Source organism: Nothobranchius furzeri, chromosome 18 (assembly GCF_043380555.1).
Source record: "Nothobranchius furzeri strain GRZ-AD chromosome 18, NfurGRZ-RIMD1, whole genome shotgun sequence".
NCBI lineage: Eukaryota > Metazoa > Chordata > Actinopteri > Cyprinodontiformes > Nothobranchiidae > Nothobranchius > Nothobranchius furzeri.
This window is the reverse complement of record NC_091758.1, coordinates 16,028,304-16,043,917: the sequence shown is the minus strand read 5'-3', so window position 1 is coordinate 16,043,917 and position 15,614 is coordinate 16,028,304. Positions and strand designations below refer to the sequence as shown.

At 41.6% G+C, this 15,614-nt stretch overlaps 1 protein-coding gene across 1 annotated transcript; it reads right to left on the bottom strand.

Moving 5' to 3' along the window:
• Positions 1-7,853: 7,853 nt before the first annotated feature.
• Positions 7,854-12,735, bottom strand: emx1 (empty spiracles homeobox 1). Its single transcript, XM_015969232.3, has 3 exons — positions 11,983-12,735; positions 10,513-10,697; positions 7,854-8,913 (listed from the first exon to the last, which is right to left on the bottom strand). The coding sequence occupies exons 1-3, from the start codon at positions 12,326-12,328 to the stop codon at positions 8,746-8,748; spliced, it is 699 nt and encodes a 232-aa protein (XP_015824718.1). The 5' UTR covers positions 12,329-12,735; the 3' UTR covers positions 7,854-8,745.
• Between the last annotated feature and the right edge of the window lie 2,879 nt (positions 12,736-15,614).

Sequence of the window (15,614 nt, the reverse complement as noted above, 5' to 3'; positions counted from 1 at the left end):
GTCCAGAGCCGGCCCGCAGCAGCGCGGTATAGCCTACATAATTTGGTATATAAGTCGCTCCGGAGTATAAGTCGCAGGACCGGCCAGACTATGAAAAAAAGTGAGATTTATAGTCCGGAAAATACAGTAGTTATTAGTATTTGGGATAAATTAGCAGGCTAAATACATTTAATATATTTGTAAAACTTAATATTTGTTTGTATCTTGTAAAGCCAAGTAGCCTTTATTCTGGACTCAGTACAATTCACCAAAGTAAAGAGACATTATACAGAAGAAGTAAGGACAAAATAACTTACTGGAAGAAGTGGAATTATCATGAGAACCAGAACAAGACAGCCTGATAACAGTCATGTGAAAAATAACAGTTAAAAAGTATGTATGTGTAATAGAAATAAAAATATATTAGAATTAGTGTAACTCACTGTGCTCCAAACAATAAATCAGCCATAGCTGATTAGCAATCATGAAATGAGGTCTGGGAGTTTTTAAGTTTCATTCTTTTATTACATATTTTTTCTAAGTTTTCTGTTAAAAGGTCACCATGGCAGCCTGTGTGTCTTCAACGTCGGCTACACAAAGCAGCAAGTGTACGTACCAAGTACCTGTCTTGACCACTTCATGTATGGTTTTGTACTTCAAACAGCTAGGCCAAACCTGTTATTTTTTTCTCCATAGCCATGTGGATCATTGGAGACAGCTATGTTAGGTATGGTGCCCAGAGAGCTGCAGAGACCCTTGGAGACAACCTTGGCCTCCCTGACGTCCATGTCTCCTGGTTCGGTTGGGGCGGACTGAGGTGGAAATACCTTCTCCCCTTCTTTTTACACTCCCTGCAAGGAAGAGCAGCTCCTGATGTCCTTCCTGTGGCGGCAATGACATGGGGGTGGTCAACAGTGTGAAGCTGGTCAACATGATGAAGGAGAACCTGCACCGGCTTCACCTTCTACACCCTCATATGATGATCATTATGTCATCAATCACCCAAAGGTGTAGATGGAGGGCAGGTGTAAAACCTGCTAAAATTGAGAAGGCCAGGAGGTTTGTCAACAGTGTTATGGCTACATTTATTTCTAGCTTAAATGGTGAAGTTGTTGTGCATCCTCACATCAGACATGACAGTACAGGGATATTTTTGTCAGACAAAGTTCATTTCACAAATAGGGGAAATTATATTTTTAACTAATATTGCCGATTGTCTTAATGGCCAGCTCCAAAAGCAGTGAAAGACTTCCAGGTGGGAGTCTCGCTGCTTTTGAATTTTGCCTTTAGGACAGGTTTATTTTCAGGCAAACAGGATAAATATATCCCTGGCTGTTATAGCTAATGTGTTGTTGATATATTTTATCTATAGCCATAACACTGTTCTTCCTTCACAACCCAATGTTCCACTCACTCTGCAGCTGTCTGGGCCCATTTTATTATTTTACGTTTCCCGATGAAGGTTTCTGACCGAAAGCTTGACCAATAAACTCCTACATCGCAGATTGAAGTGTGAGGATTCTCATTTTGTTTATTCCACTTTTTGATCCAGCACCTTTTCCCAGATGAGCAGTGACTCCTTCTATTCTACTTCTATAAAATCTAATGTAAAAAAATAAATGTTTTTGCTCAATTACTGGAATTTCTTTGGTTAAGACAAAAAAGGAGGGAAGAATTATTCATGCCAAGTTATTTCTACAACAGGCCCATTTTAAGTCCAACAATTTCTTAGCAGCCAATAGAAATGTGTTCTTTACTAACTTTACTTGGTTTAAAAATCTTATTAAAATAAAACTTAGAGGCTGCCGTATTGCAAAACCCAATCATACTTATGTATCCAAGTAAATATTAGCTTTGTAGATTTTTGTAGATATTTTTTACAGATAGATATTTGTGTGCTAAAAAAACCCATAAACCTAAATAATTTGTCATTCTTTATTGAAAAACAACAAAATACAGGTATACAGAAAGTGTGGGAAAATGATAATGTGAAAGTATTGCTCTTTAAATGTAATACTATTTATCTTTAAAAAGAAAAACTCTAAAAATGTCCTGTACAGCAACATGACAGAATAATCTGTCTGTCTATCAAGAGGAGCCTTTTGTTACAAGGTTCCCCTTGAATAAAAGTTTATGGTATTGTAATATTGGTTTGGGTTATGTATCGCCACATTGGCATGTAAATGCTGAACCAATCTGGAATAAAGAGGGTTGATAGAGGACAAACAAGTAAATAAGAGAAATATAAAAACAACTAGGAAACCAACATAAAAAACAGCAACCAGCTGCTGCACCTGTAAAGAAACATTTCTAAGAATCATCAAGAAAACGTGGGATGAACAACTATAAACATACCACATAAAGCTTCAGCCAAATGTGGTGCCGTACTCTCTGAAGACCCCCAGGGGGATACCGCTACCGTTGATGGGGAAAGTGAAGGAGGAGCTAACAAGGATGGAGACATTAGGTGTTGTTACCAGAGTAGAGGAACCTACTGACTGGGGCGCAGGCATGGTTTTCGTTCCAAAGAAGGACAGCAACAGACTGAGACTGTGTGTAGATTACACTAAGTTAAATGAATATGTATTCAGGGAGAGGTTTGTGCTGCCTTCGGTTGAGCAGTGTCTTGGGATGCTTGCCAGGGCAAAGGTGTTTAGCAAGCTGAATGCCAATATGGGGTTTTGGCAAATTCCTTTGTCAGAGGAGTCAGCTGCGCTTACCACATTCATAACCCCTTTTGGGCATTTTTGCTTCAATCGCCTTCCCTTTGGCATTAACTCTGCACCTGAACACATTCAGCGCATGATGTCAGAGGTCATTGAAGGATTAGAAGGTGTGGTTTGCCACATGGACGATGTGCTGGTCTGGGGTCGTTGCCAGGAGGAGCATGACGCCCAACTTCATGCAACATTAAAGAGACTGGAAGAGGCAGGCGTTACACTGAATGTGGGAAAATGCGTCCACTGCTTGGGCCATGTCATCACAGATTCCGGCATAAGTCCAGACCCAAGGAAGACAGAGTCCATCACGGAGATGAAAGCACTTGCTACCGTAGGAGAACTCAGGAGTTTCCCTGGGCATGGTAAATCAGGTGGGGAAGTAAGAGGTGGAAAGAGTACTAAAATTTCCTACTTAAATACGAGTACCAGTACTTTGATAATTTTTTACTCAAGTACAAGTAAAAGTACTTGCCTGAATTTTTACTCAAGTAAAAGTAAAAAGTATCGTAAATAAAATGTACTCAAAGTAAAAGTTACTTAGTTACATTTTTGTCAGCGTAAAGATGGTTACATCAGTGAAAAACCACAACACCAGTTCACAACACACTCGTGTGTGCACGCACACACACGGACACACACACAGTTAGATGGAAGGATTTCTATCCAATCAGTGAGAACAGGACGTGCACAATGATTGGACGAGTTTTTTCTAGGATTGCACGTTTCAATTGTGATTAAAATTATTCTTTATTTTGAAAAACAAAGTTCATTTTTGGATGCCATCAGTATGTGAGGTATCTCAATGTCATTAAGACAAAACTTTAACATGAGACTGTGCTCTAACATAGCATAACAAGCTAAATGAAAGTCAAACATTTCAGATGGACCAAATGACAGCTGCTAACATTGGCCCTGCCCAACTTTACCTCTACATTACAGTTCCTTTATCCATGTCCGTCCTAGAGGTCCTCTCTGACCTTCATGCTTATTTAGAGCAGCTGATTTTTAAAGGGACTTTACGGACTTTTGAATTTTTTATGCTCGCGATTGCCCCCTCAGGCCAAAAGCGTAATGGCAGCTTCAATAGTAGGCTCGTGCACGAGGCGCGCATGCTGTACGTGCACACTCCTTAACGAAAATAACAGCTGAGACAGTCCCGTGTGTGTGTGTGGCACGGAGGACAGAGGACATGAAAACGTGCAGCTAATTAATTAAATAATTTGGTTCTGTACCTTTCTCTTCAGCACAGCCGACAAAGGTTTAAGATGGGTCAGTCCTCCTGCATGCTCAGATCATTCCCTTCCCTTGCTTGAAAATTTGTTCCAAAATGAAAGTTGAACCCACATCTTTTTTTATCTGTGAATTCAATGCCGTTCGGCGAGTCTCAAAAATTTGGGCATCTTACTGTAAAAACATATACCATTAATGTAAAAAACAAAACTCTAAATGAACTATGTTCACACCCAGAATCAAACCCAGGTCTTCTGCATGAGAGTCAGACATCTTACAAGATGAGCTACACTTTAGTAACATTCACAGTATCTGTAACTTTTATATCCTTGATGACACCTGAAACAACGTCAAACCAAAGAACAGTTCGAAGCGGAAATGGCTATTTTGTTGCTAATTTGCAGGAAATATCTTGAAGAAAGTTCTACAGAAAGTAGCTAAGGGTCCTCAAAAATGTAGCTAGGTTTGTCACTAGGCGTTAGGAACAGCGACAAAGTCGCTGAGTTGGCACTACCTCTCTCTGCTGCTAAATCTACGGATAGCAAATGCTACGGGCGATGCCTGAGCGTGAACGCGAATGAAGCAGCCTGCTCGACCCGAGCAACTCTCTTTTTCTGTGATTTTACAGAAAAAAAGGTAATCACAGTAAAAATGCCAGGGCTCATTCTACAGGACCAAGGCGATGCAGGAGAATGTATGAAGAAGAAATTTATTATTTCTATACATGTTTTGGCTGTCAAACTTCCATAATGCCCCTTTAAAGTTAGCAGAGTTCATCTTTGGTAGTGGGTTCACTCACTCATTTAAAGATTTCGGCCAGAGGCAAAATTCGTTTGAACAGCATGTGTAAATGTTTATTAAAACCTTAGATGAAAAAGGTTTTTTGGATTTTCACGGCTGGAATTGTAAGAAAATCTGATGTTTGTGACTGGCGCGGGAAAAACAGAAACTAACTTCCGGTCTAAGGAGCCCTGGGCAGCTGGTGACGTTTCACAAGGAGCTCTGCTGAAACAGCTGTAGTAAACAACGCCTGACTCCGGTGTTTCTGCGTTAGCGTTATAGCAGAGAACAATGTGTCATCAATCAGATGTAGCTTCTGAAACCTCTGCTAGTCAGTCACATTTGTTTTTTCTCTGGGATACGGCGACGAGGACGGACATTGGATTACCGGAGAAGTTCAATCGAACTCCGACCCCGCCAGCTGGATATCACTACCAGAGGTGCAGACATGTTTTAGACCGTTTGACTCAGAAGACCTGTGACCTGATTTGGACATAGAGGAGGATTCTGCTCATCTTCAGAACCAAAATCGGTACAGTTTGTTTACTTTCTTAAATATTTCATTTCTGTGCTCCATTGGGAGCTCTAAGCTGACAAGTTTTCAGCTGGTCTTAGCTCCATCATGTGCCCCAATATAGTTCAGTAATCTAAAGTTTTACTGCTGTGTGTATTTATTGACATAACTCTGGAAAATATTTAATCGACAATTTACCAGAATAAATCTTCCTGATGCTGGAGTAACTCCTTAGCTCAACTCGTTGTTTGCACTAATCCAGGATGTCATGGAGGTTTCTAGTGTTGAAATATAGAGATCATCTTTTAGATTATATCTGTGTGTGTGTGTGTGTGTGTGTGTGTGTGTGTGTGTGTGTGTGTGTGTGTGTGTGTGTGTGTGTGTGTGTGTGTGTGTGTGTGTGTGTGAGTTTGTGAGTGTGCCGTAGCTTTCCCAAAGGACTTGTTCTTTCCTTACCGGAGCTAACACGGTTAGCAGTGTTGCTGCAGTCATGCTAACGGGACTCGTCTGGAGTCCAGAAGTAGCGGTGCGGTTCTAGACGGATTTATAGATGTAGATTATTATTTTAGATCAGACCTGTTATTTACAAATGCGTGTAGGACACGGACACATGGCTCAGACCTTTTGCTGCAGCTGTAAATGCAATTTTACATAATAATTAGGAGCATGAAAGTAAACAAATAACAGTGATTCACAATATTAGCATCAGCAGCTACCTTGTTTTACGTGCTGGCGTGACGTACGCGAAACACAGTTCTTCACTGTCTGGAGGAGAGGATTTGGATTTTCTGTAATGATTTATGACAAAAGTCCTTAACAAAATAAAAAACTCAACCCAGTACATGTTTATATAGATGGTAAAGTGTAGTTATTTTGCATTTCTACAATTTTAATGCCAAGTCAATACCTTTAACCCTTCACCACTGAAAACAGTTTGTTCATTCCAGTCCTCCTAAATAATCCTCCAATCATCCAGCTGGAATCCTTAAGGGTCCCGTAACGTCCATCCTGTCAGAACAGGCCTTGGGAGCCCAGGTGTTACTAGAACTAATGGTGTCCCCTCAACAGCGTGAGCCTCCAAACTGTGATGGTTGGTCTCCAAACATGAACTTTAAATTCATGCGTTAATCTCCTCTAGTAACACTTTAACTTGTTTTAAAAGGCTTGTATCATGATATGTTACACCTCCCAGACCAAAGATAGGTACAATATAAGATAAAATATTATCATAAACACTGCAGAGACGTCATTATTTATGAAATATAAGTTATTTTCCTGAGCCATTACTTCAGCCAAGATATAGGATGCATGGATTTGATGAAACCATGCAGTCCTATATGTGACACACACACACACACACACACACGCACGCACGCACATACACACACACACACACACACACAGCAGCATGTTAGAATCACGTGAATGACTAATTTAACTACACTGAACTGCTTTAGTAATAATTTAATCTCTTATCCTGGAGTAAAATAAAGAAACAAGCTAAATCATCACATATCTGTGGCATCAAGAAGCAACTTCTGAGTTCAAACACAAGGATGGAGCACAATGTTTACACCTGAACAGTATCAGGATGTTTTAACTCACAGAGGCCTGCAGGTCTTCTGTTTTATGAGCAAAGCGCTGAGAATCCGCTTGTTATGAGCGCTGAACGTTACTTTGCCGCTTCTGTGCGGAGCGGTAGGGAAACACATTTCAAACACGAAACCGAGTCTGGTTGCCGAACTGAGCAGAATTCTGATGACGTCACACCGGTGCGCGAAGGTGCGGGTTCCAACCCACAGGAGAGGAGGGAGAGAGGAGGTAAACAGCAAGTGGATCACAGGGACTGAACTGATGTTTTTGAGCAAAACTGCGTTAAAAATGGCTGTTTATGTACCCACCCCACCCCCCCCCCCCACCCCCACGGTTTAGACGCGGCGCTCATGCAGGAGTCTCTTTCTGTTCCAATGCTGCTACACGTAATATTTTTAATTAATTAAGCCTACATTTATTTTTACTCAGTAATGGATATGATTTAAAATGTAAAGAATTACAACTCTTTTTTAAAAATGTACTCAAGTAAAAGTAAAAGTACAGATTTTAAAAACGACTTAAAAAGTATAACTACACAAAAAAGCTACTCAATTACAGTAACGTGAGTAAATGTAATTCGTTACTTTCCACCTCTAGTGCAAAAGCGGCAGTGACCTAAAGTACATGAATATAATTGTACTTACCGAAAAAATGAAGTGGAGACTCCTTGGATGCTCTATTAGTGCAATTAATACCACAGCAAGTAATTTTGTCCAACAATTGCACAAAAAATATCGAAAAAAGAATACATAAATGCTACAACTACTGGTCTAATTTCAGAGACTAAAAATCGCAGAACAGTTTTCAGGCGAGACTGAGGCCTTTCCATGGGTCTGATGCTCATTAATTATACAGAATTTTAGGCTTTTAATACACTTAAACAGAAGAGTGACAAAAAATTCACCCCCTCAGAGTTGTCATGAGTGTAAACTAGATCAATTAAACCAAAAACATATTTTGGAACCAGACTGTAAACATGTTTATTTCTGCTGTGAAATTGGTATTTTTAACATGGGAGTCAATGAGGATTTGCTCGCTTCTGACACCAGCCCCCAGCGGATGAGGGTGGAACTGCAATTTATTTCACTTCCACGTTGGCCTCAATTTCATACCCGCATTGTGGGGGCTTGGTTCTTATATATTTTATTCCACACTTGGTGCTTAAAATAATAAGCAACAAACACACATCGTCCATCACCTGCACAACGAATCCAGCAGCAGAGGCGTGCTGTTGAAATGTGACTCAACTTGCCTCCAACACCAGCATCTACAGCCGGATTCACGCACAGCTGCTCTCGGGTCTCCGCTCTAAGAAAACAATATTCCTCTGGAGCTCTATTAGGTCCTCCAACGGCGCTCAGATCATTAAAATAAAGCTGTGCAGAGAGTGACAGGTTCTGGTCCTTTCCTGTTTCCTTCAGTCCAGTCACAGCAGAGTCACTCAGACACGAGTCAACACACTCTCTTCTGTGAAAGGTTTAAATGAGTGTAGCTCACGTGTGTGTGTGTGTGTGTGTGTGTGTGTGTGTGTGTGTGTGTGTGTGTGTGTGTGTGTGTGGGTGTGGGTGTGTGTGTGTGTGTGTGTGTGTGTGTGTGTGTGTGTCAGCAGGAGGTGAAGAACAAAACAACCTTCATCACAGACTAATGTACAGGGAAAAATCAAAAGCACCTTGATAGAAGTTGACTTTTCTCTTCTTCTCTGGCTCAAACCAGAGATCATGACATAATGTGAGGACCACTTCCTGTCCACAGATGTTCAAGATGGACATCAGAAGACACGTCCATTCTGGGGGACCTCCATGAAAGCATGATCAGATGTCGAGTCCTTCAGTCTTCCTCTAATGTGTCTAATTGCACAGAATAATGTTACACAATAAATAGTGTTGGTCCTCCGATGCGTCCAATAGGGACAGAGGTTTTAGGGAGCATTCAGTCCTCTGAGGTCACATCTATGTCCTCAGAGCTTGCCTGCTTGGTAGCGAGGCGCCATCTGTTGATGTGGTGGTTTCCTTTCTTCTTCTGCTGGCTCTCAGGACCCTCCTCCTCCAGCTTCTGCCGCTTGTACTTAGTCCTCCTGTTCTGGAACCACACCTTCACCTGGAACCCAGTGAGACAGAACATCCGTGAGCCTCCATTCAGTTGGTGCCGGGACGAGACGGGACGGGGGACGCATAACCACCCCTAGAAAATTGTTAATCACTCCATTGCTCACCCCCAGGGAAGACCCTCACCCACCTTAATGAATTACATTCATGTTCTCACAATCATACATTCATCTCCTCTGATCTAGAAATAACCATAGACCATTTATTTTATCAATCACAATTTGAATAAAAGGTATGTCAGTGCGCCACAGAGCAGCTGTGGCTACATTGTAGCTCATCACCATCAGTGTGTGGATGTGTGTGTGAATGGATGAACGCTACACTTTGGTGTAAAGTGCTTTGGAGTCCTTACTCTGAGAGGCGCTATACAAGGGCGGGTCATTTATCGTTTATCATGTCACAGGATCATCATAAGTAAAAATCCCAAAAAGGTTTTTGTGAATATTATTGTTGAAACTGACAATAAAATTTGTCAAACTGAAATTTGTCTTTTGTTTGTGTTTCCCAAATTGAGTTGGACGCATAGAGCTATTGTTTTTAAATTGAAAATGGTAAATGGCCTGTATTTTATAGCGCCTTAGAGTTCTACAACCCCCAAAGGTGCTTCATAACACAATCAGTCATTCACACACACATTCACACACTAGTGGGGATAAGCCACAGTGTAGCCACAGCTGCCCTGGAGCACTCTGACAGAGGCCAGGCCTGCTACCAGTCCCTCCGACCACCACCAGAGAGGGAAGGGAGGTTGCCCAAAGACACAACAGCAGCATTCTCTGGTGGGATCTTCGAACCTTACTGAACAACCCGCTCTACCTCCTGAGCTACTGCTGTCCCCTAAATAAATGATAATAATAAAAATGTTGAAGGAACAGCCCAAAGCTACCAGTTGAACCCAGCCAGAATTAGCAACCAGTATGGCCACTGCTTCCATTTAATTTATAATCTCATTATTGTTCAGAAGACCTCATAATTAATATTTTAATTCCGATTAGACAAATACATGTTGTTGTTATTATTATTATTATTATTATTATTATTATTATTATTTGTTATCGGCACAAGTGTGCACAGAGCCAGTAAACAATTACAAATATAAAACACACACTGAAAATCAGCAGAACAACTAAAACAGCAACACCGATCTTTAGAATTTTTATTTATTTATAATATAATTTATGAGTAAAGGGTCCAAACTAAAACACTTTTCACAGTGAAGCATTTGAACTGGACTAACACACCTCAGGTCTTCCAAGTCTGGGTTGATTCCTGCTGGGGTGGGGTGGGGTGGGGGGGGGGGGGGTTCCCAGAGCTGAGTCTGACCTACCTGGTGGCGCACCTGCTCTGTTTGCTGAGACATCAGCAGAAATGATTCATTATGACCTAATTTATTGCAGTATCACATGAAGCCTTAAAATAAAAATATCTGTTTTAACTGTTTTCATTTTTATAGTTTGAATGAATTTGTGTTTATTATTGTGGATGCTGTGGGTCTTAATCCGCTTATTTTGGCCTATAAATAAATAAAGGGAGAGTAAAGCGCGTCACGAGGACGCGCGGCCGTTTAGGTAAAACGCACCAAAAAGCTCACCTGCGTCTCTGATAAACTCAGACTGTTGGCCAGCTGCTTCCGCTCGGCTCCCACCACGTAGTGGTTCTTCTCAAAGGCTCTCTCCAGTCGGAGGAGCTGCGAGGGCGAGAAGGCCGTCCGGATGCGTTTGGGTTTCCTGGCGAATGGTCCGTGGAGGAGCAGGCTGTCCTGGGACACGTCGGTACCTGCAGCGGGTCAGACCACAACATTAAAACCTGCTGTTGGGTTTGAATTGTGATCCAGAACCAGAACGGACCAGCGCACCCACAGAGCTTACGTCATATCTGTTTATTTATACGTAAATAAAGCGCGTGTTCTTTGATGTAATCATCAGATGTGGATCAGGTTGGACTAAAGCAGATTGATTTTATTTTAGAATTTTACTTTCTACTTGAAGCATGTTCATTTTCTAATTTGAAAACTTCACTTTCCTAAGAATAAAGTGTACAAAAGTGCGCGTGCGCGCTCACGCTGTGATTGAACTAACGATATAAATGCAAGTTTGTCAATTCGTTAAATAGTTTTAAAATATTTGTTGGTATATTTTTCTGGAATGTGAATAGTGAATTTATTTTAATTGCATTTATTTTTATTTTATTTTCTCCATGGCAGAAATCCGCATTTACGTATTACTTGTTTATTAAATATTTACTTTTTGCTGTATTTTGTCACAGACCTGCTCCTCTTCAACTTATTAGGAAATTTGTAAACTGGTTTGGTGAAATATTGTTATTTTTATCCATGAAACATGTTTACTTAATTTTCTGTTTTCTTTTTTGTCTCGAGTTGTTGTAAAAATGTTTTATAATCAGCTAAATTAATTAAACACTCATCTAAAATATCGATGACAAATTAGAATAATTTTAGGATGTTTTGTTTTTTGATTTTACCATTTTGTATATTTTTATTTTAACAAAAGCTTCATTGTTTTCAGATTATTTTAAAAAGCTTTTGTTTGTTTAGAAAATTGGACGCCGTTTGCCTATTTTTATTTCACTAAAAGCTTCATTATTTTCAGACAATTCAAAAGCAAAAACAGGCTTTTTTAAATTTAGAAAATTAGACGCCATTTCTCTCATGCAGGACGCTTGTTTACAAGAATGTTACTGCATGTTGTGAGCTTTTCACCTCTTTGGACTATTGGTGGATATTTTAGGTACGTTTGTTTAAACGTATCATGTTCAGTAGAAAAGGAATATATTCAATTAGTGTTTTTCCTTTCCTATTATGGGTAAAACACAAGTGTGCAGCTGCAAGAAACGTGTATTTTATTTTATTTATTTATTTAGTTTTATTTTATGTTATTTATTTTATTTTATTTTATTATTTTATTTTATTTTATTTTATTTTATTTTATTTTATTTTATTCCTCCTCTTCCAGCACTTCAAGCAACCGAGGTATAACTTCGTCTTTCACACAGACCATCCCATAATAACACATCTGATCAGGCTGCCCCGTTCTTGACGTACCTTGAAATCTGTGTCCAAAGAACCGGTTCCGTAGGACCCAAGGGTAGAAGTTGAGCGGATCCCGGTGCTGCGTGCCGAAGAAGTGTGGGTGCTGCAGGTGGGATCCTCCGAGCTGGTGCGGAGCCACGGCGAGAGACGGGTGGTTGACCGTCTCCGGGAACACCAGGTCCGGGTTCTGGTACAGGGACCGGGTCGGTGGAGCCTGGTAGCCGTTCATCAAGGCATCTGTGGTGGGGTTGGAGTAGGTGAGAGCCGTGGGGCGGATGGGCTCCTCGGGGGTCAGCGGGCTCTCTTTAGCCACCAGAGACTCAATGGTGAAGCAGCGTTTCCCCGCGGATGAAAACATCCTGAACAGAAATCAAACCCTGCAGTCTTCCGCCTCCTCCTGTTGGCATGAAGTCTCCGCGCTCAGAGCTGCTTCATGACTGAAGATGGGGTTCTGGTTGGTGGGTGGGTGGGCGGAGGAGGGAGGGGTTCACGACGAGCTGAAGATGCGGCTACAAAACTCAACAGTGCTGCAAGTCGCCCTGATAGTCTGCGCTCCCAGAAGGGCCCTCCGCACAAGTGTGCACGGAGCAACGCGTCTCCAGACCTGGCAGGCGTCTTCACTCAGCGCAGGGAGAAATCTGATTGGACCAGAGCTGATGTTGCTCACCTCTACCTGCTGATCACACATACATCAGAGTCCCGTCGGCAGGGAGAAAGTTGTTTCAGACTGGTGTCAGGTTCTCAAAGCTGACCTCTGATCAGGACTCATATGCTTTGAAGCGTTGAACTAAAGTTTGCCCTCACTCATCCATTCACTCATTCATGCAGGGGTTTTCCCTCCCGACCTCCAGCTTCACGAGGCCCAAACCAAAGATTTTCTTGCTCAAATTAACTAGATGCTTCATTTAATCTGGACGTTCAGGGCCTCTCATTAGCTGTGGGGCTTGGACCATACGGCCCTTCAGGAGTGTGTCCTCTGAGTGCGTCCTGCAGTTTGACATTGCAGCCGCGCGTGGTTGCGCAGCTTCCTCTGCGCCAAGTTAATGATTCCCGTTGAATGCGCGCTCGGTTACGCCGAGACTGCATTAGAAAATCATTAGCGATGGAAATGAAGAGGTAAAACAAGTTGTTGATTAGGTGTTTAGAGCGGCTCCTAAAGAAAGCGCATGCCTCCGTGAACGGGCCCTTTTTCTCCCACATGGGTTATTTATTAGAAAGTGGAAGCGGACCGATGAACATCGGCTGCGTTTATTTCCGTGACTCAACGCTGAATTTGTAAATGAAGTATTTTTATCAGCTTGCATCGGGGAGGAAAGCACTGCAGGCTGGACGGAACCAGAGAACAGGACCAGTCCGAGTCCGCCTCGAATTGACCTCTCAGCAGCAGGAACTTGTTGGTTCACAGAATTGAGTTTAATGATGAAACCCCGCGGGTCTGAGCGCGCGATGACCCCAATCCTTCTAGTTAATACTTAGATCGCTGCTTCAACGCAAACACAACAGAGCAGCCGCCGGTCCTTGTTCCCATGCAGGCGGCTTTCTCACCCGGAGGGCTTAGCGCGCAGATCCTCACGGACAAAAACATACTAGGGTTAAAACTCTTTTAGTAAAGATAAAGAAGGTTTGGGGAACAAGCTCCTGAAAAATATTGTTAATCTGTGCCAAATTCGCAACATCACAAAATCACGCAATAAAATTAATAACATAAATCCTGAATTATGTTTATTATCCTCGACATCATTAAAACTCAAATATGCCACATCATCTATTTAATGAATTTTAACTGTATATTAAAACTGTATAGTTCAAATTATTATATTTTATCCGCATTAAAAATAGATTATGTATATATATATATATATATATAGAGAGAGAGAGAGAGAGAGAGAGAGAGAGAGAGAGAGAGAGAGAGAGAGAGAGAGAGAGAGAGAGAGAGAGAGAGAGAGAGAGAGAGAGAGAGAGAGAGAGAGAGAGAGAGAGAAATATAATGAAGGAATATTAATTAATAATATCTAAGTTTTCTTCCAGTTTGCTTTCATATTCTGGATAAAACCAACTGTAACCATATCAGCAATTTTTTTTTCTAAGCATGAATGAAAACGGCGCAAACAGAACTACTCTCCTCCGAACTTATCCACACACCGGAGTAACGCTCGCGTGCTGCCCTCCAGTGGAACCGGCCAATTTATCTGTAATTGTTATAATTAAATGTTTAGGCAATGTTTTTCTTCAATATTATCGAACTAAACCTCAAAAATGACATCAATTTAAACGATTCTAAATGGTATTTTTGAGGTGGTTGTTTTCTCCTCAAAACTAAAATATTCTCAATGAATAAAAAAAAGGTAAAAGAGAATGGGTCCCGTCACTCTTTCTTCAGACTACAGATGATAACAACGTGTGAAGATACTTTAAATTCATGTTGGTGTTAATCCTTTACTATCAGCACAAAGAAAGATTTTGCTGCATGTTTCATGCATTCAGAGTATCAAGAGTCACAATGTGACTGTTATTACACACACACACACACACACACACACACACACACACACACACACACACACACACACACACACACACACACACACACACACACACACACACACACACACACACACACACACAGATGAATGATACACTGTAGTGTACAGCACCTTGGAGTCCTCTGACTCTGAAAGGCGCTGTACACGTGCAGGTCATTTATCATTTATTATCACTCTTGAGTTTGTCTTCCTCGCAGATGCTGCCATCTAGTGGTCAGTGTAAGGCTGAAGTCATACATTCTTTTGGAGCGTGTGTGTGTGCGCGCACATGTGTTTGTGCGTGCTTTCACGCGTGTACATGTGTGATAATCTAACACACACACACACACACACACACACACACACACAGCGATAGATAGATAGATAGATAGATAGATAGATAGATAGATAGATAGATAGATAGATAGATAGATAGATAGATAGATAGATAGATAGATAGATAGATAGATAGATGCGACCCTCTCACCAGGTGTTCATTAATGGCCTATTTGGGCTCTTTGTTCCGCATTAGTGATGTGTGTTCAGCTAATCTGTTCTACTTAAACTCTCGCAACATTTCACTCCTGCGTAACGAGATGACAGAAGTAGCAGCTCCCTGAGTTTGTGCCACCTGCGTGTGAAGTGGGCTCGTTAATCCAGCTGCGCTCCTCCGCAACCCACCGGCTGACCCCTGCTAATAAACAAACGCACCTGATCACAACCTGCTGTTTCTTTATCACCTGTGGGCTTCGGCCCCGCAGGTGCTCCTCGAGTCCAGTTCGATGTGAACGGGTCCGGTTCCTCCTGAGACACGGAAACGGTTCCGCTGCTCCTTCAGTCAGGAGTCACGTGACGTGGGTCCAGAACAAAGAAGGCTCTGACTTCAAACGCAATCATTAAAGCTAATGGACTGCTAGACTACAAATAAAATGCTAAGTGACATTCTATCTCTCTCTCTCTCTCTCTTCTCTCTCTCTCTCTCTCTCTCTCTCTCTCTCTCTCTCTCTCTCTCTCTCTCTCTCTCTCTCTCTCTCTCTCTCTCTCTCTCTCTCTCTCTCTCTCTCTCTCTCTCCTCTCTCTCTCTCTCTCTCTCTCTCTCTCTCTCTCTCTCTCTCTCTCTCA